General features: G+C 40.3%; 1 protein-coding gene across 6 annotated transcripts in view; it reads left to right on the top strand.

The window, feature by feature from the left end:
- cdc42bpab (CDC42 binding protein kinase alpha (DMPK-like) b) overlaps positions 1 to 20,375 on the top strand; it is a 54,050-nt gene that overhangs the window by 19,195 nt on the left and 14,480 nt on the right. For all 6 annotated transcript variants that reach the window (XM_024291865.2, XM_024291866.1, XM_036210593.1 and 3 more), the window contains exons 2-6: positions 7,059 to 7,150; positions 10,683 to 10,766; positions 11,378 to 11,473; positions 12,108 to 12,256; positions 19,616 to 19,709. In XM_024291865.2, coding sequence (XP_024147633.1) covers positions 7,059 to 7,150; positions 10,683 to 10,766; positions 11,378 to 11,473; positions 12,108 to 12,256; positions 19,616 to 19,709 — 515 coding nt within the window. The remainder of the gene's footprint in view (positions 1 to 7,058; positions 7,151 to 10,682; positions 10,767 to 11,377; positions 11,474 to 12,107; positions 12,257 to 19,615; positions 19,710 to 20,375) is intronic.

Below are 20,375 nucleotides of genomic sequence, written 5' to 3'. Positions count from 1 at the left end.
AGACTTGCTATTATTTAGACAGAATGTTGTCGTGTCAACAGGGTTCATTTGACAGTAAAATAGTATGGCATAGTTTCCCATTTGTTCAGCCACTATATACAGTATACAGTATGTAAGCATGAAAAATGGGTATGGCAGAGATCTTCTGAACTATTTTGCCAATAATGCTACCGGCAATGACCTACACCGGTCCAAACTTTGCACCAAAGCGCCTATCTGCCTGGAATGTAACTACCGGTAAATGGAATAAGCTCTAAACTCATGTATATCTTTATACATTATGACATTAGAGTGGAAAAGATACAATAAAGTACAGTTCCAGTATTTAGTCAAAAACTTTTTAAACAACTCTGCGCTTAAAAGAGACCAGTTAAAACTATGAAGGAGACCAATGTACATTTTTGTCACAATGTCACATCTGGTATTTATTGGAAATATGTCAATAATAGACGGGCAACTTCTACAAGATCTATAGTATATATTCCTACATATTTTATAGTTCTTGGCACGTCTATGTACTTTTAGAATAATCTGTTAGATAGTAGCTGTGTTACTTTTATAAACCTATTTTCTGTCCAGTCGTGTTAAGAGGACCTGGCTGCAGATACCAACGTCCAGAACCAGAAGTCCCTGACTGGAAGTACCTCCATATCACAGAAAAAAAAAACTTTATTTTAGATGGCAACACTTACAGTTACAGTTTTTCTGCAATTCTGAACACTTCTGGGTTATGGTTAGGGTAAGTTATGTAATTTCTCCTTCCGGCCAATGGTGTTTGGCGCCATCTCGTCTGTAGCCAGGTCCCTCTCTTTTGTGTTGGTATGTTGGCTATTACTTTTTTATAAAAATTCTGTATTTATATTTATGAAGGCAGCAACGTTGATAGACAACAACCTTTAAAACACTTTGGATGGCTCTTTAATAAAAAAATCTAAAAAAGGATTTAAGAAGGAAGTGCATCTTTACAGCTGCATAATTTTGTATATTATTTACAAGCTTATATAAATGTTTAATCCCAGGGAGACGGTAGGTTTCTTGCGTGTATTGCATTTTGTGATTTAGTGGTTAGATCTTATCAGAAATCTGCAATAATTCCATCCAGCTGAACTGCACCGGCCTTATCTCTATATCCTTGCTTCTTAACACCTTTATCAGTCTGTAGCAGCTAAATCTAAAACAATAATACTGCAGCTGGGACTCCAAGCATCAACAAAGTGGCAAAGATGGACAAACCCAGCCAGGCCTTGGTAACTGGCAGCGTCCTTTCATGTGCGCTCTTTATCTGCAGGTGGTATCTACAGTCTCTGTTGACACTGAACAGTGTAAATCAACTTGTTTGCCATGTGGGCAGAGCAGGTCGATGTACAGCGTGGAAACTTCTTTGAAGAACTTTAAAAGTTCCTGTAGAGGCTGAAGAAACTGCTGATTCTGAGTCTGACTAAGGCAGCTTTGCTCATGTTTCTGGTTGGTTGGCACTCACACAGCACAGAGCTTTATGATGTATCACCCTTTTTGTTGTTTGAATGTTCCCTGCCTTCTTTTTTTCCAGCATTTGTGGGTTTTCATTATTTTAGCAACATCCTGTTTGTGCTTTGTTTTATTGCAGCGGGACACAGATTGTGTGGTTAAAGAAAAGGCTCTCTTATTATAAGTGTGTCAGGGCAGAAAGAATTGACTGAAGCACATAAAAGGCAGGGAGAGGGAAAACAAAAGTTAGGGAGTAGTGCAAATTCAAGAAACGAGTCAGAAGTGAATGGAAAGGCAGCATCATTTTAGATTTGCAAAGCTGGGATGGAAAATGGTTAGAGTTGTCAGTTCTAAAATGTCCCTGCTGGGCTGCCTCACAGAAATAGTCCAAGGGATGTTTATGTACTGTGCAGTTGACTCTGTGCTTGCCTTCCATGGATTTCCAGTGTCCCTCATTGATCAAGCGGTGATACCCAATATGCAGCTCTCATGAGTAATACATGTGTCAGGGATCTGTTACTGTCTCCTGTTGTCACATTTGGCCACTCAGCAGATGTGCATCTGTCCAAAGAAAAAGGAATATACCTTTAAAATCCTCTGATCAGGCTGAATGTCTCTGCCACTTTCAAGAGAATTGCTGTTGACAAAAAAGAGGTCTATTTCTATTTTAGTCCACAATGTCTGATAATTTTCTGGATTTTTTTTAACCTACTTGCCATTAAATCACTAAGAAGTCGAGACTTTTTGAAGAATCTTGGGAACTTTCCCTTTTTAGGACGAGGCTATTAGAGTCACAGAGCTTCAATTCTTCCTTTGATGGCCTTGGTGTTCTATTTATTCAGCCCTCTCGTAATTTGCTTTTCCTTTGTTTGACACAGAAGGGCTTCAGCAATAAGGCAGCAGTTATTTCTAAATGATGAAAGGCTTGTATTGAGATATAATCAGGCAGAAGGGTGTGTAACACTTTTTGACCCTCTGAAATAAAAATAAGTACTGTATTTCCCGCACTATAGGGCGCACTGGATTATAAGGCACACCGTCAATAAATGGGCTGTTTCTGAACTTATGCCATATTTAAGCCGCACTGAACTATAAATGGCATTAATCAAAACTAAAAAATCAGAGAAAAGGCCGTCAGTCAGTAAGACTTTACTGCAGTCACAGTAATTTACAATACATGTTACATGTTAGGCATGTTGGTTTATTCACAAAACCTAATGCTGAAAATAAGCTACTTTATCCAGTTATCTTCTTTTTAACTGATGTTAGATGATGATGACAGAAAAATAAAAACCCAAAAGCTTATGATTTTTGCAATAGAAAGTGCAAGGTGGAAAAGTATTTCTTTGAACAAAGCTTGTAAAGGTGAAACTACAAGCCATGAGTTGGTTTAGCTTCTACTGATGTGCTGATGCAAAAAAGTCACATATGCAGGAAAATCCTGTTGAAGCAAACCTACAGATACTTGAATGGCAAATTAAACGGACTGAACTCAAAAATACTAAAAAGACTACAGATTGGTTATCTTTTTTTAACAGTAGACCAGATTTTATTTCTGCTTTCCATCTGCAGCCTCCAGCAGCTTTGCTGCGGTCAAATAGAGGTAAAAGCCATCTATGGATCTCCTCCTCTTCTCTCCTCATTCTCTCTCTTCATGACAGACTCTGGAAAGCCTATCTATATCCCTCTCTCTGTCTCTGTCTTTCTTTCAAACAGCATTTTTGTGTCGTTACCTCATTCATTATGGCTTCCAGATGTCCCATCTTGCTCAGGAATTGGGGTATTGTTAGAGTGCGGTATAGCGCTGTAGTGTTTGGACTCTCTTTCTGGTATTTGGCTCCTCTGCTGATAGTCTTGGCGTGCCATCCGTCTATTGATGGCACGATAGATTTCCAGTCTTGTAGTTTCATTTTCATTTTTTCTCCTCTCCTAATACATATTTTCTCCATTGTGAAATCTTGAGCTGAAGTAGGTTCACCTCCTATTGAACCATTCTTAACTTTATGTTGGAGAATTAGTTGTCCTTCTGGTGAAACCTCAACAACCATAGTTGTTAAATTTACATTTTAATCAAAATGTCTTCAGACAAAAACTAAAAATGCTTTTTTATATTTTTTGTAATTTGTCAGTAAGTTTTTTTTCCCAGAAAGTAGGAAAATCTTGAAATGTGTGAACATTTCTAGAAGATCTCTTTCATGTACTTGATAAGTGAAACCCTCTAAATACTTGAAAAACAATTTGTGTGCAAAAGTCCTTCAGTCATTGTGTTTTCGTCTTTTTACCCACTTGGGTCTCTTTGTGTTTTTAATCCCCCCATCTTTTTGTTTTTCATCCCTTCAATCCCTGGATCTGTTATTACACGCACAACAAGTTATAAATATAAAGATTGATGCCTTTTTGCTGTAATGCACTCTATGCTTTCGCATATTTCCCAGGACCACACCCAAGCTTCTCTGGGGCCTGTGTGTGTGTGTAAATGAACGCACTTGCCCGCGGTTACTAAATTTCACAAGAAAATGGCCCTAACTTGTGGCACTGACGCAGATCGGCCAGATAAGCACTTGGTATTCTGGGTTGAACCAGTCCGGTTATGTGGATTAGGTGGAGTCTTGCGCGTTTTTCCAGTTTCGCTGCAACTTTATGTTTCTACTTGAACAGGGCACACATGCAGCTGTATCCTTGGCTTCTTGTGTGTGTGTGTGTGTGTGTGGACAGTATGTACTCATCACTGTCATCTCCACAAAGCATGCATTTAATCAGACTGACATGACATGTCTCTATTTTTTTCCCCCCTGTTATTGGCTCACTCAACCTGCACATTGCAAAACTTTTGGAACAAAGGCCGACACTCATGCTGAAACTGAGGTAGTTCGCTTTCACCATGATGCTACCACACCTTATCATAGCAACAGTTGCTATGTTTAGGTCAACCTTTATGTTTGTGTTGCAAATACAGACGTATGACCATACTGGATGACATTTTTTCACTTTTTTTTCCTCGGTTGTAAAACAGGATAAGGCATGTTGTTAGGACGAAGTGCAGGTATGCTGATCCTAAAGTAAATATGAGTTGATAGTAATTACATGTCCTGTTTAAGTCCAAGGATTTTATATGTTCATCGTGGACATAGATGTACCTGCTTGCATTGTTTTTTGATTAGAGTTTTTGCAAAAGCAAGAATTACTTAATGAAACCACCTGTTGTTGGAGTGTTGGCCAAACAAGAAGGTGTTTTTCAGAAGGGCTTGGCTGGGGTTTGTCTAGCAAGCCTTGCACACGACATAGTCACTATTTAACTGTCAGGTGTACAGAGCTTGACCTTACTGTGTGCATGCAACTGTGTTTGTGCTTATACTTTGTTGTGGATTGGGCCCGTGGGCTCCTGGCTCCCAGATGAAAGCCGTTTCTTATGTGGTTGGTTTAGTGGGGCTTCTGAGTCGGCGTGCAGCCACTAATCACTGTTTTCTCCCGCTCAACTTGTTTGACTGTTCCCCCCTCACTCTATGACCTACCACTCTGTTAGCTCCCACTTCCATAATTATGAATTAAACAATAAGGGAATTGTAGCTTATTTCGGCCCTCAGCCATATACTTTTTTTAAGCTGCTAGCTACTAATCCTGCCTTGTCGGATCAGTTTGGAGGAGGCTGGGCAGAGAAGACTATTACTTCTAAAGAGATGGCTTTCAGACAGCACTGACCTTTTGTTGGCGGCTTTCTAAATAAACACTTAAATGTATTGTCGCTCTCAAAACTTTACAAAAGGGTCATTGACATCTCGTTAAGAGATGTATATTTAAGAATGAAGGTAGATTTTTTTTTTTAAGTGGTATTTTGTTAAATAAATCTTTCCAGATCAGTCTAGCATGTATCTGTTGCTTTTTCTGAGTATGTAGGACTTTATGCTGTCAGGTTACATTGTTAAGGGGAAAAAAGAACACTGAGGAATTAATTTGTTTGTTTGTGTCATGGCAATCATTCCTACAGACTTGTGATGCTCTCTTGCCTCACAAGCCCCAAATACAACACAGCTGATCGATCCCCAGAAAGGACTCTTGTGTCTCTGTGAAAACATGTCCTTTGGAAACCGAACATGACCGAGCATTTCTTTGGCTCCTGTCAGGTGTTTCCCAGCCTCACCCAGTCTGACACTGCTGAGTTGTTCGTCTGCGTCTTGGCTTTAGGAAGCTGTGCCAAAACACGGCACACTGTTGGCCCCATACGATCCGTCTGCCCTGCGGTTGTCACAGAGCAAGCCCACTGTCTGTGAGGGGGAAACTGAGTGGGAGAGATGTTTGAGCTATGAGTGACCTGTTTGTTTTATTTCAGCAGGCATTTCCCTGTTTCACAGTGGGAGAATGTCCTCCTCTGAAACACTGACGGTTCTGTGTAATTGTTGCAGACAGATGAGTGTAAGAATTGCAGACAGGCCAGACTTGGACTTAAACTCTTGTTCTCTGACAGCCGTTCACTTTACAACTGCTAAAAACAATCGAAAAAAGGATGCTTGTGTAGAACAGGGAGATTTTGTTCTTGCTAACTAAAAGAAACTACTGTTTTTAGACGCCAACATTATACATGAATTTAGACGTGTGCTATAACTGGATTATAATGGGACAAAAACTTAATTCACTTTTTTTTAAGTGGTTTCAGAAAAATGTGATGCTAACTTCTCCAGTAAGATGACCTTGTTAAACTCGCAGCCAATCCAGGTTGTGGAAGGCATGCTGGGATCATGTAAACCAGGAAGTGGCTGAATAGCTCAACTACAAATGAGGGAAATGCTGACTTTGTCAGCTGAGATTGAATCTGTCTGGCTTTGTGAGAGAATGTTGGCAACCCTTGCAGATCCCTCCCAAGGTCTTTTCCCATCAGGGAACAGCAGGCGCAACAACATTAAATAGTAAATGACTAATACTTTTATATCTTCTTCAAGACCTAAAGCGCTTTAGTCATTCATTCATTGACCCACACTCACACAAAAGGTGTTTATTAAGTTGGCTTGTATCGGTGCTAGCCAGGCCTCAGGGAGCAATGTGGGGTTCAATGTCTTGCCCAATGGCACTTAGACACATGGACAGATGGATCATCAATTGTTTGTTGATGATGTTTTACTTTGTTTAAATGCCTTACTAAACACTGAACACTACCATAAGTCATACTGGGTAGACAGATGGATGCTTTTTAAAATTATTTTTCCTGATCCACCAAGGGTTTTGTTGATTAAGCTTGATAAATAGTAAGGGTGTACTTGGAAATCTCAGATCAAAGTTTGGCCCAACTAAATACCTTTCCTCCATTCAGGTTCCTACTGATTGGAACCACCATTATCGTTATCTGCTCATATTGATACATGCGATGTGTAAACTTTAGGATGTGGCTGTTGGTTATTTTTCCAATAAATTCAGAACAATGCAAAAGTTATTGCATTCGGAACCATATCTGTCTTTTAAAGGCTATGCTAGCTAACTTTTCTTTTGCTTTTCTTGCAAATGTTTTTTTTCCATCTATCTAGTGTGTTGTCTATGAATGTTTCACAGCTTGATGTTATGAACTTGGCTTAAATTTAACAGCATTTTCTTTCTCTCTGCAGCCAAACCATTCACCTCCAAGGTGAAGCAGATGCGCCTCCACAAAGAAGACTTTGAGATACTTAAAGTGATTGGACGAGGCGCCTTTGGAGAGGTAAATGTTCCTGATCTAAACTCAACATTTCCCAACTGTGCACTCGCTGTTCAGTGGGGCTTTCAAATGCTGAAATCACACTTGGTGAAGGAGAAAGAAGTATATTTTTCAACTTCTTTTAATATTTTTTTTCTATTAAGAAGTGCTAAGCTTTTCACTACTAACTACTCTACTAACTCTACAATAAGATCTATTCAGTGCTGCTTGATCCATTTTTTTGCCTTTTCATTATGGTCAAAATGTTAGATCTTTTCTTTGGTGCCTGACTTGTTCTTCTATGTCAACATTGATCACTCTGAAAAAAACACTTGACACAGGAGATCAATGTAAATAGTCAAAAACTCTAATATACATTTCTAATTACGGATGGTTTTCAATCATTTCAATGTTGTGTATCTATTTATTGTTTACATCCGCTGCTAGCAAGCTAGCCTAGCTAACTCTAAGAGGTTAACCTTTGACTTCAGCTTTGGAATTGGTTTATTTCAAGCAATCAAAACAAAAATAATAAGTCACATCCTCAGTAAAAACATTGTAATATATACTGCGTAGATTTTTTTTGATGTCTTCTACTTCATCCACCATTGGGCATTCTTCACAGCAATATTCGGGGATCGCTTTTTCACTATACATTTGAGTTTTAAAATGCTGTTCATTGCTGAGCGCTGCCACCCTGGCGTCAACCCCAAACTGGAAATTTGTTTACCAGTGACATTTTACAAATGAATGAACTAAAGCTGGGTTGTTTGTTATCGTCATGCAACCAAGATGGCGACTGCCAAAGAGATAAAAATGGATGCCATTGACTCTTTAGACCAAAACCAATGTGTCAGTGTCACTAACTTTGTCCAACTTTAGTTAGTCATGGCCTTACCCATAATTCTCTGCATGTAGCTTCCATTTTTGCCTACCTTGATGCAGCTAATCCTTGAAAATAGCCAGAAAAGAACCAAGTATGGTTGATTGAAGAGTACTCCATCTGCTGCCAACCGGTGAGCTTGTGCACATTCTATCTCCTTCTGGTATCCCTGCCTGCAGGCATCCACAGCAAACAGGTTGCTGCTTTCTTATTTGTCTCATCAGCTGCTCATTGTCTCTGCTGTTTGCTGGACAGAATGCCGCTTCATGCCGGACAATCAGATTCAGCCCATAATGAATCTCCTTGGATTCTTGGACCTACTTTTTTTTTTAAAAAAAGTCAATAATGTTGTTGGATTTGATAGAGGATTACTTTCTTCCACATTCCATCTGCAGTGCGTATAATAGGTCTGCCTCTTGAGCATGACTCTACTTGCTTCACAAACAGAACATTGGAAATTTTCACTGCCACTCAACCCATAAATTTTAAGTATTAAGAGTACCAGAGGAACTGTTTTGGATGAATTTCTTGTTTCTTCAGTCTTTTCTCTTATGAGCGCGTGCCTGAAAGCGAGTTCAAAGGGTCATGTCACTGGGTTTCATGATGTCAAACCTGGGGAATGCTGAAGGGACAGGTTAAGTCCTCAGCCAAGAGTCTTATGTAACATCGGAATCAAAAACAAACAAAAAAAAAGTGTACAAAATCGTACAGTACAGGCCGGTGTTGATGGAAATGCTGTTTGGTGCAAAGTGATGGATGGTTTGATGACTGTGTAAGTGGGCGCACCTGCCAGCATGTAGCAACAGCACCAAATACTGACTCGATGAGTTGAGCTCCTGCAAGGAGTGTTTCATAAGCACGTGTGGAGTCATGTGACCGTTGGCATTTCAGGTTTGTTTTCAGCATCGTCTGACGGCCCGTGAATGCTGCTACCTTGTTGGAATTTTCCAGTGCTTTTGCTTTAGCCAGATGCACCTGCATATATTTGGCTTAAAGGCAAGACGAAAGTGATCTATGGATTATATTGTTCTGCCATGGAAATCCATTCGCGGCACAAACAATAGCATTTCTTTGTGCAATGCTGAGTCACAACAACCCTAAAAAAATATTCTTATACAAAGTTGGAGTAGTTATTTCCATTGAATTTACAGACCCATGCTCTGCTTTCAACAAGTCTACTGTAGATCACAGCATGTTTGTTGGCACTGCCACCTGAAGACGGCAGGAAGGTGCTGCAGTTTCTTCTTGAGACAGAAAACCTAAACTCAGGACTGCTTGTACCCATCTGAAGCTAAATGTGCATTTGTCATTTAACTGTCTTGACACTTCTCCTGTTTGGAACTTATTGTTGACCCTCAGTTTATCCTGTTTCTTTGCAAAGCCAAGAATCACCTGCGGTGCGTCAGACTGTTCCAATGAATGGAAATTGGGATGTAAAAATCTACACTGTTCTGTTTGGGTCCTGAAAGCAGACACCACATCAGAGAGGACTGAGGAGGAGGTGAAGACAGGAGCTGTAGAGGGAGGAAAGGAGAGATGGAAGAAAAGAACAAAACAAAAAAAAAACCCTGGCCAGGCCAAGATCAGTGTATTCCTCCGCTCTCGTGTCTTCCGCTTTTATTCATCCTTTCCTCAGCTGAGGGATCACGGGGGGAAATCCAAACACTGTAGGAATGTTATCATTGTATTGCATTAGCAGCACACCCCCTCCTGCTTAATTTAATCGAGTGCAGACCCCTCTGTTTCATAACTGTTTCATTGCTCTTCTCTGGACTTCTTCTCTGTCCATTTGTACAGATCAGACTGCATGTGGTCTTTTATTGAGCTTTTGATTGTTGAGTTCATGGAAGCACATGCTGCCACTGTCTGCACGCAGAAGTTTGTCGCAACTCCTTTTTTGGCTAAACGCGAAGCTGGAGCTGAGGAGGTCCGTCACGGTTATGTTTAGCAATTAATAGTGAAGAAAAGTCTGCCGTTAGCTTAGACACAGCAGAGAAGGGCTCAGTTTTAAAGGATTTATTCTGAGGAAGTCTGTTTTTATTCATTTTGAATCTGTATTTAAAAGTTGAAGTTGTAAAGGTTACAAGTAGTTTTAAGAGTTTTAGGAGGTTTAGAACAGATTGTTCACAAGTCAATTGAAACTTTTTAAAATAGATTTTCAAGTCAAACTTTATTTTCAAAAAAATAATCCCCATAAGGAAATACTAGGACTAAAATCATAAGAAAGTTAAAATTACATACATAATTATTTCAAAATATAAGATATAAAATAATTTAAAAAATAGATAAGATCATCCAAGTTTTGATTTGATACATTTTTAAATAAAAAATACTATATATTGCCTGCTTTTTCCTTGTTTCTTGTTTTTATACTCTTTTCTTGCTCTTATTTCTCAATTTGTTGCTGCTTCTTTTTTGCCATTTTCAGTTTTTTTCTGCTTCCTGTCAATTCTGCTTGCTTTTGTACATCTGTTCATATAGTTTCTCTTCTTTATTAGCATCACTACTCCTGTGTATTTGGATGTTTGTGTAGCTATTAAAACATGATGGCAGACAAACAAAAGTTTGGAAACAACTTTGCTTCTCAAGAACCAAATAAATCTTTTGTTTTTTTCAATTTTATTTTCTTAAATCTGTTTGCCATCGTGCCATTAAATCGGTTTTCTGTTGCAGGTTGCTGTGGTAAAAGGGAAAAACACCGACAAAGTATTCGCCATGAAGATCCTCAACAAATGGGAGATGTTGAAGCGAGCAGAGGTTGGTGGGATTCTACAGAAGTTTGATTTTTTTTTTCTCGATAAAAGAGAAAAGTGATACAGTCGGGTGAAACAGAAGGAAAAATCCTCACTGTAGGAGAAACTGCCGCCCTCACTTACCCTCCATCACATCAGGACTTTACTGACAGGTTGTAGAACGTGTCAGAGTCAGAGCAGCACGAGCTGCAGATGGATGTTTTCTTCATTGACGTCTTCCTGATAGTCTGACATTCCAGTCAGTCCCTCGAGTCCTTGGTCTTCACGCCTTGGACGTCACGAGGCCAAACTGCTCCTTGTTGTTTGTGTGTTTAAATGCCTGGACATGGGAAATGCTGTAGGATAACACAGCCTGTTCTACTTCCTTATATTCTTTTTTTGTGTACAGAGATATTACTTTAAGCGTTATTTACATATGTCAGGCTGTTTTAAACTAGTCATATTTTCAATTTGGGACAAAAATGAACAGGCAAATCATTTAAATACTGCATTATGACACACCTCCATGAAATAAATGAACATGAGTTATCTCAGAACTCTGCAAGGTTATTGTTTTCTGAAGTTGCTATTCCATGTTTGCTTTTCGGGATCGTCTAATGTCATGTCCTCCTCCAGACTGCGTGTTTTCGGGAGGAGCGAGACGTGCTGGTAAACGGAGACTGCCAGTGGATCACCACCCTGCACTACGCCTTCCAGGATGACAATAATCTGGTAAAACGGGACTCTTCCATTCTGTAGTCACATCACTTCACCTCTTTTATTTAAGATATATTTTAGAATTAGAATTTCAACAGAAATCATGTTAATAGTGCAGAGGCTGTCCATCTTCATCTACAACAATCCTGTAAAAACAAGGACAAATTTCAGTGCTGCCTTGTTTTCCATGATGTTTGAATGGAAGGAAATTAAGCAGCAGACCGTGTGTGAGAAACGGCAGAGCTTGGAGTTGGGTGGAGGTTTGTAAGGGAAGCTCTGTCTGGTATGAATGGCGGCTGCTGGAGGCTGTCGCTTTCCCTTTAACCTGATATCTCGTCTGTGCGCGACCCCAAGTTCAAATGCCACGACTGTTTGCCATTCCATTACTCGCATTCACACAACAAATGCTGGACACTCCCCAAGGCCGTAAGCCTCTGTGCGGTCGTTTATTTTTAGAGAAATCCTGAAAAGTAAAGCAGTTTTTGGAGCCGCTGTTGCCTCTGTGATCGGTCAAAGAAATGATGGAGGGAAAAACAGCTGGTTTAACTCATTTTTGTTTGTTTTTTTTGCACTAAGACTTTCCTGTGTGTTACTGAAGCACTCGGCATTTCCACATTTAGTGAATCATTTCTGTTTTCTGCGTCTCCAGTACCTGGTTATGGACTACTACGTGGGCGGGGACCTGCTGACTCTCCTCAGCAAGTTTGAGGACCGTTTGCCTGAAGATATGGCCAAGTTCTACCTGGCTGAAATGGTGCTGGCCATTGATTCTGTCCACCAGCTACACTATGTGCACAGGTGAGGCCCTGTGAGGCTGTGTGTGTGCTTCTGTGATGAAAACTCTTCAGTTGAAAAGTTCACAGAGATGATTCTTCATTTTGAGAAAATGCTCATTTCCTCTTCCTGCGGAATTCGATTTAATCCAGTTTAGTGACGCTGCAGAAGCTTGATTGAAACTGAAGAGCTTGTGTTAAGATTCCATCCGGGGTTTATATTTAACTCTCAATGCCAGACAGTTAAGTTTTTCAAAGATTAATCAGTTAGTTTATAAGACATTAGGTTAAATTAAACTAGAAATAAAACTGAATTTCAAAACCTGCCACACATTAGGAAAGCTTCTACCATTTAGCTAATCAGGAAACATATTTTTTTAAATAATAAAAAATAAATTTAGATGTAGAGAAAGACTCTCCTTTCTCATTTTGACCAGTTTTCTTGGCTGTTGGGTCTGGTGTCTACCTGACGTTGCTTAAATATTTGTAGATATTTGGTGTTTTCAAACATTTCTCTCTTTAAAAAAAGAAAGTTAAAAAAAAGCTTCAATTAGCTAATCATCCTATATAATGGTGTTTGTAAAAAAATGAAGGGTAGTTGTTCAATAAATAAAACATTTTTTTTTTTATAAATCATGTCTTCATCATTAAGAAATAGAAGTGTCTTGTGTTTTGTCCCTATCGTGACATAACTGCAATTTTTGTCACATTTTTTATTTTATCAGCATATCTTTGCTAAAGTCCTGTTTTCTTAATGTTGACATCAGAAATTTTTTTTAATGGTTTTACATGTGCGCTCTCTTCAATGGCTCGTTTTGCCGTTCGGTCAGATGAGGACTAAAGACTCCTGAGCTGCTGTCATTTGTAACGTCTGCACGCTCGATCTGGCGTTAAATCTGGCGTGCACGATTGTGCAATGATCTGGTTAGTATGTATGAAGGGACACCTGCACATGTAAGACTGGCAGAGGGTTGAATGGAAACCTGTAGCGCAGCTTCATATATGTTTAAGTCAAATTTTCGCATAAATATGTATTTTAGGTGTTTCTAATAAATCTACTTCAGTGTTTTTGTGTGAACCACATTCCTGCAAGAGATGAAACTAAAATTAGTTTTGAATCCTAATTTGGCTGACTTTAAGGGGGGGAATGAGTTTAGTCTATACTAATCATCTAAAGTGAAGAAAAAACGAGCAGGAAGATGCTTTTGCTGGTCATAAACTGAAGTCCTGTCTCCGCACTCCTCAACCAAACTACCTAAGCGCCCGACAGTCACAGCCACAGCCTGGGAAACTGCTACTCCTGCTGACGTAGACGCTCTGAGAATTTTTCAGCCAACTGAAGATGCCCTTGGGAGCAGGATATGGGGCTCTTCCAGACAGGAAGTAGTCACATCGGCATTCTAGCATAATTACAGCGTCGCTTTCGCCGGGGGGGCGGTCACAGCCAAAGCAGCGCAAGCATGATGAATAGAGAGAGAGAGGGGAAGAGAAGGGAGGGTCAGAAAGAGGCTAAAATAAAGCCGCCTGGTATTTAGGGTGTGTCTGCACTTTTCTGTGATCTGAAATGCTGTGAACTGAGATGTATATACATGTATACATGTATGTATGCAAAGAGAAAGGGGGGGTAAAAAGTGGAGCCACTAATTGTATGGTGTTATCTGGGGGGGGCAGAAAGTGGATGGAGAGAAAAAGGAATGACGGCGTTTCTCATTCGGTCCCCTTGTGGACGCTTTGGGACAGTAATGAGGGGTTTGGGAGGTGTGTGGGTGGGGGTGTGGTGCTGTTACCTCCCCCCATGTGTGTACCAACCCCTCACCCCTCCTTTCCACACACACACTTGTTGGAAGTTCTTCTGCTTGCTTTGTAATGGGTGGAGCCACCCTGGCAGGTCCCCTGAGGAGGGTGTGAGCCGTCTGCTTGTGCCGTTTACTGTTTGTGTGTTTATTTTGTGCGGCTTTGCCATGCTTGTCATTCCTAAAAATACAAAAAGAGGCAATTTTAGGTTTACAATGTCCTTTTATAAAACTTTTTTCTTCTTTTGTAAGTTGAACTCGGCTCACATGACGTGACTTTTCGGCTGTAAAAAGCAGATGTCGCAGCTGTGAACCAGGAAGTGTTTCCTCAGGAAGAAGCTAACAAAAATTGTTTTTTGGAGTTTATAACATGTACTTGTTGCTTTTTTTTAATGATAGAATACCTGTATTTGGAAAATTTGCAAAAAATTGCATTCAAAACAATGTGAATTGGGAGCAGACAAAAAAAAGTTTGTTTGATTAAATCATATTTGTGACTCATCCACTTGTTGACGACTAGATCCATGAACGTCTTTGATTTTTCTCGTCTGACCAAAAACTGTACAGTTGGATTGCTTCAATATTGCTCGCCATTTTTTTCAACCGTTAAAATCAGCTTGAGGGTGTGAGGAGCTGTAAGCTGTCAGGAGAGCGTGTAAACGGAGATCTCTCGACAACGGGAAGAGGGAGGGGGGCGGGGTTGTTCAATGCCAACAGTCCCACCCACAACTCTCAGGCAAATTTCTAATGAAATACTGCTGTTGTCCTAGGAAACGATGCATGTTTTTTTTGGGCTAAAAACGGCATAAACATTATTTAAAAAAAAAAAAAATTGGAACGCTTTTACAATAGCTCAATAGATGATCAGAGTGGGACTTTAACCATCAACCCAACTGCCGGCAGGCAAAATACTTCAGCTGGATTGATTTTTAGCCAAAATGCTTACCCATTGAAAATAAATTCTTTCGACCCTGTTGACACTGATGAAGTTGAAAAGAGACCAGATGAAAGAGCCGAGGAGCCCCGAGGTCAGCCTTCTGTCCCCTTCAGCTGAGTCCCACGGGAGACAGCGTGTGCTAGTCAGATGTAGGAGGTATGTGTGTGTGTGTGAGTGTTCATTTATTCAGTGGTCAGTGATCTGCTTGGCCTCTCAGAGGACCCTGACAAGTGTTTCAAAAGGCAAAGCCAGCATGGCTTTGTGCTACTGTGCCTCACATCTGTCCATCCAAAGGCTTGTTTTTTTTGTGTAAAATGTCTAAAATAGAGGAAACGCTCACATTACTAGAGTCTGCATACAGTTGTCGAGCTGTGCTCACAATTGCAGCAGAGAATTGTGCGATTTGTAAATTTGTGCGCTCATGTGTGCTCCATTGATTTCAGTCTTTTGTGTGGTTCTCTATCGATCCGAGCCAGCCGCTTCCTCAGAACCCACTAATCATACGGAAATCATTACACGTCCAAAGACCTTCACCCACATTGGCTGCATCACATCCACTCGTCTTCAGTTCATGATGGGGGTTTATGCTTCTTTATTAAAGATTTTGGTCTTTTTAACATGCTCTTGTAGCATTTTCTAATGATGAAAGACATTTTTAAAAATTAAGCTTAAAATTGCATTTCTCAGTATTTCTTTATGCAAATCGTTGCAAAACAGGAGCAGACGGAAAACTGCAGTTTGAAAGAGATCTGATTTGTGGTGAGAAATAATTCGTATTTCATAAATAATTTGTTCTTTAGTGTGCCAAAGGTAATTTATGATCATATAAATAGAAATACAGTAGTTTTGTCTGAAAAGCTTACGGAAATATAAAATCTATCATAATTCATGACACAAACATGGATTTTACAAGAACTTAAAAAAAACATTTGGGAAATTCTTTGAAAATAGATCAAAGATGATTGGAGTGGGTCTTTAACGTGCAGCCTCATCAGCTGCTTTTATCTGATACTTTAGTCCAAATCTCGTACTTTATTCTGACTCCTAGTTTTTAGGAAGGATTATTTCAATATTTTAGCAAGAAACGACTCATTTACAAGTATTGATTCCAGGTCATGAAAATAATCCATCCTACTTGTCTCCTTTTATTGACACAAATGAATAGAATCAATAAGATGTGAAGTATTTCCCTTTTTTCCCAACTAAAATGTAAAACAAAATTGACACATACATTAACTATAGTTGTTTTAGTGTTTGCTTTTTAGGGAAAGTGTGTTTTTGTCTGAAGCCAGAGGCCACACAGTCTGCAGGTCTTCCTCACCGTTGTGCAGCTCTTCATCAGAGCCATGTGGACACATATCACCTTTGCAGTTGTGAGGCTGGACCCAGATGGCCCTCGCAGATGGAGGCCGTGGTCTTAAAAGAGATTACCCTCCTCTATTCTGGCTCCCTAAGACTGCCGTAGCCCAATTAGCTCGCTAACTAGCCTAGCATTAGCATAGCATTAAGAATTTGATCAGGAGGTTGCCTCCCCCGTGATCAGGTTAGCTTAATCATCCAGAAGGGAAGCGTGCCGCCAAAGAGGAAGGTGGGAACAGTGGCCTGCTGCCCAGAAGAGGGAGAGGACGAGCCGGAAGCAGGCAGGAGCTTTGCCGAGCGCTAAGTGGTTTATCAGCAGCAGAATCCCCTGCTCCTCACATGAAGCGAGGCGCCGGGTCAACCCATGCTGTTTGCTCTTTGGCACTGCAGAAATCTGGAACGGATTAAAGCCCTCGAGGAGCGGCGGCAGCACCTGCACGCATTCATGCACACACACACACACACCTCCCCCCGCGTGGGAGGCCGCTATTATGACCGTCATTCATAATTTGTTGCGTCTACACTTCCAGTCATCCAGACTTGGGCAGATCCTGGTTATGATGGGTGCTGAGAAGATCTTTATAAACACCAACTTAATGCTTTTATCACATCTGTGCTGCAAAGGGGAAAGTTGACCCTGAAGGGTCATGAGGGCGTTCAGGCAGCAGAATCTACTTAAAGTAGGTGATAAAAATGTTTGTAGTTTTCAGCAATTTAATCATTTTTCAATCAGATTTACACATTATTTAAATTATTTAAACAAAGATTTATTTTGATCATTAAAGTTTACCCAAAAAATAAAGCAGAATGATTTATAAAGCTGCGTGATCAATTATTTCCAAGGTTTTTCTTTTTTTTTGTCAAAAATAAAATAAAAAAGAAACTACATGTCTACAGAATGGTGGTTTTTCTGAACAAATTAGAAAACTGGGGTGCTTTAGGTTGTGATGGTCAGTGCAAATGTCTAGCAGACTATAAAAGCACCTTATAAGCGCAGTCATTTATCATTTAGGGTCCTTAAAAGCACTTCCTGTCGGTCGCTCGCCCATGGAAAGCTGAGGTTGCTCCTGGCTTTGCTGGAACTGATCAATCTATTTCTATTTTATGAGAGAAATAAAAAGAGGAAATATACATTTTTGTGGTATAATTTTACAAAAAAATGTATATGTTTAAATGCCAAAAATGCTTACTATCATTCCTAATTTCTTGGTTAATGGCGCCTCTGGAGAGGTGAGGTGGTTACACCCCGCCCCCATTTCCAGCCTCATAAAGGAGGACATTAGGAGGATGACAGTGAGCCTCACATGTGGCTTTGAACAGACCTCTGGCTGAGGCGGAAACATGAAAGACTTTCAAAGCCTGTGTGTGTCTGCTCTCTAAAGACGGAGAGGGGAAAAGTCTCCACGCCGCCATGTGCAGTTTATTATTTATTATTCCTCGCATGTAAGTGGAATAAATCAGGAACAAAAACCACAAATGAAAAAGAAAGGGGGCTGAAACATTTACTGTGGTTTTATCAGCTGGAAAATACAGCGTTATCTCGTGGATGAATGCGCTCGCTGTGAGAGACACTGGACTTTATTGTAGAGTCGATGTAACGGGCGCTACAACTTTTATTACGTCTGAGGTTTGTTTGAAGCCCGTCTATAAACGGATGAATCCTTCAAACTAGAAATACTGTCTTTGAAAAATGTGGTCAATTCACCCCCTACACTTATTTACACACAACATACGTCTGTATGTTTGCAGTTTAGTGTTTTTTTTTGTTTCTTAATTCTGTCTCGTCTGATTTTTTTCCTTTCAGTTTCTTTCCCTTTTATGGATAAAGTTTTTGTTTCAAATTGTGATCGTAATCTTCATCCCATCACCATATTTTCCTTTTTCATTACAAGCCCTAAAGTCTAAATTGAGTTGGGGTTAAATAGAAGACCTAACATTAATTATTTAGCTCGAGACTTTATATTTTTTTCCTCCCAGTTGCTATTTTTCTTTTCTTTTTCTTCTCCACAGCAGTTGAATTTTAAGCACATTTCCTACCTGGTAACTGAGGCGTGTCTGTATCAATAAGATCACATGCTGACGAGGTTCTGCCCCCGAAGGAAATTCAGCGGAATGGTCAGATGAGGACAAAGACTATATTTAGTCAGGGTGAAGGAACGTTTCAAACTCTTGAGGCTCGCTCACGGTTTTTTCACAAACAGAACCTCCCTAGCTGTCGAGGGACACGCATCAGAGCTCCGTGTACGACCGCAGCACCTGTCGGTGACCACCTGCTCAACATCCCGGGAGATTTTCCACACCTCGCTGCCCTCAGGACGAATTCCTGGCGTCCTGGGGGAGCAGACAGGAAGCACATGGAGCTCCAAATGATCCCAACCTCGCTCAGAGATGCTTGTGGGATTAGGGGAATATTTTATTTGGGGGCTGAGCATAACAGGGGTCGATTAGAGAAGGCTTTTATGTAACGGTCCATGACAGTGCAAAAATGCAGTTACCAAACTACTGCCAGAGCTTTTATTTATTCAATTTAAAAAGTTTTGGAAAACTGTTAAGTCAATTATAAGAGGGAAGTTCATATTTTGCATTTGTTTTCGGTTGAGACGTTTTTATCCCCACCAACTTTTTCACAAATTGAAATTTTTTTCATCATGAAAGAGAAAAGATAGCTTAGAAAATAAAGTAAATATAGAAAGCATAATAATGAAGCGCCCAATTTGACCTTTGTAGTCGTGATACTGTTTGGAAAGTTTATATCGGCACATATTTACCTATTAAAATAACTTTTTTACTTTGAAACAGAATTTTCAAAGCCCACAAATCTCCTCATTTTTGGGGAATCCTCGATCAAAAATCTTCCCACCGTTAAAAAGCTGAGGAGTTTGTCCGTGCAGCTGGAGGTCGGCGGCGGCGGCGGCAGTAACGCAGAACACATGCAGGGCGAGAAGAGCCCCAGCGGCCTCCGTCAGTTCATCTGTAGAGGAATGTGTTTGTCGGGAGCGTCCCCCTCCTTCCTACTCTGGAATCCCGTAGGAAAAAGGAATGAAGGGAGTACGTCTCCTTCAGGACATGGGGGGGGAGATGTTTGTGCGCCTCCTCAGATGGACGTTTGTGTTTGCAAACAATAAAATGCAGGGCTAATTCCCACGAGGCCGGCGCCGCTCTTTCTCATTTGTTGTTTCTTGTCAAGTTAAAGCAGACAATTAAGCATTGAGATTTGTCCAAAATACTGTTTGATAAATGACTGAAGCTTGGAGAGTTTTCTGAGATTTTGTCTCCTCTCCTGCGCCTCCTTCAGGGACATCAAGCCGGACAACATTCTGCTGGATAAGAAGGGTCACATCCGCCTGGCAGACTTCGGCTCCTGCCTTAAACTCATGGAGGACGGAACTGTAAGTTTTTACCACACTGCTGCTGCTGCTGCTCGTTCCAGTCCAAAGCAAACATACCAGAGTTTTACTAACCCTTTTGTCCACCCCCCCACACACACAGCTGTCCCCTGAGGGCTGTGTGGTTCTGCTGCTCTCCTTGCAGATTGTGATCCCGATAGTTTTGCGGGATGAGATGAAAATGACAGGAATTCAAACAAAGACCGGTTTCAGGTGTTGAGGGTTCGATGGCTTTTGCCTGCAGGAAAACGGGGCCTTGTGGTCGCAGCTTTTTAGGTTTTCATCTGCAATGACGCGCTTTAGCATCGACATTCCAACATCTGCATTTCTCCTCCACTCTAGACTTTTGATATGTCAACAAGGTCCAAGAATTAATTATGAATGTAGGGCTGAAACGATGATCAATCTGATCCCCAAAATTAAATATTTGTGACATTTGAGCTCGCCGATTCACGATCTTTATAAATATAGTTATAAAAAATGTATTGCATTAAAATTGCAGAACAATGTTAGATTTTAACCAAACCAAATGCACTACTGTCACAGGAAGTAAATAAGCCTTTAAAATAAAATGTCAGGGAAGGTTTTCAAAATAAACGTATCAAGTATTTTTTGTAAGAAAAGTGAGATCGAATGGGTTTATTGAATTAACAATACATTGTATTGTAT

This window comes from Oryzias melastigma, linkage group LG24, assembly GCF_002922805.2.
Source record: "Oryzias melastigma strain HK-1 linkage group LG24, ASM292280v2, whole genome shotgun sequence".
NCBI classification, from domain to species: Eukaryota; Metazoa; Chordata; class Actinopteri; order Beloniformes; family Adrianichthyidae; genus Oryzias; species Oryzias melastigma.
This window is presented reverse-complemented; position numbering and strand designations above follow the sequence as displayed.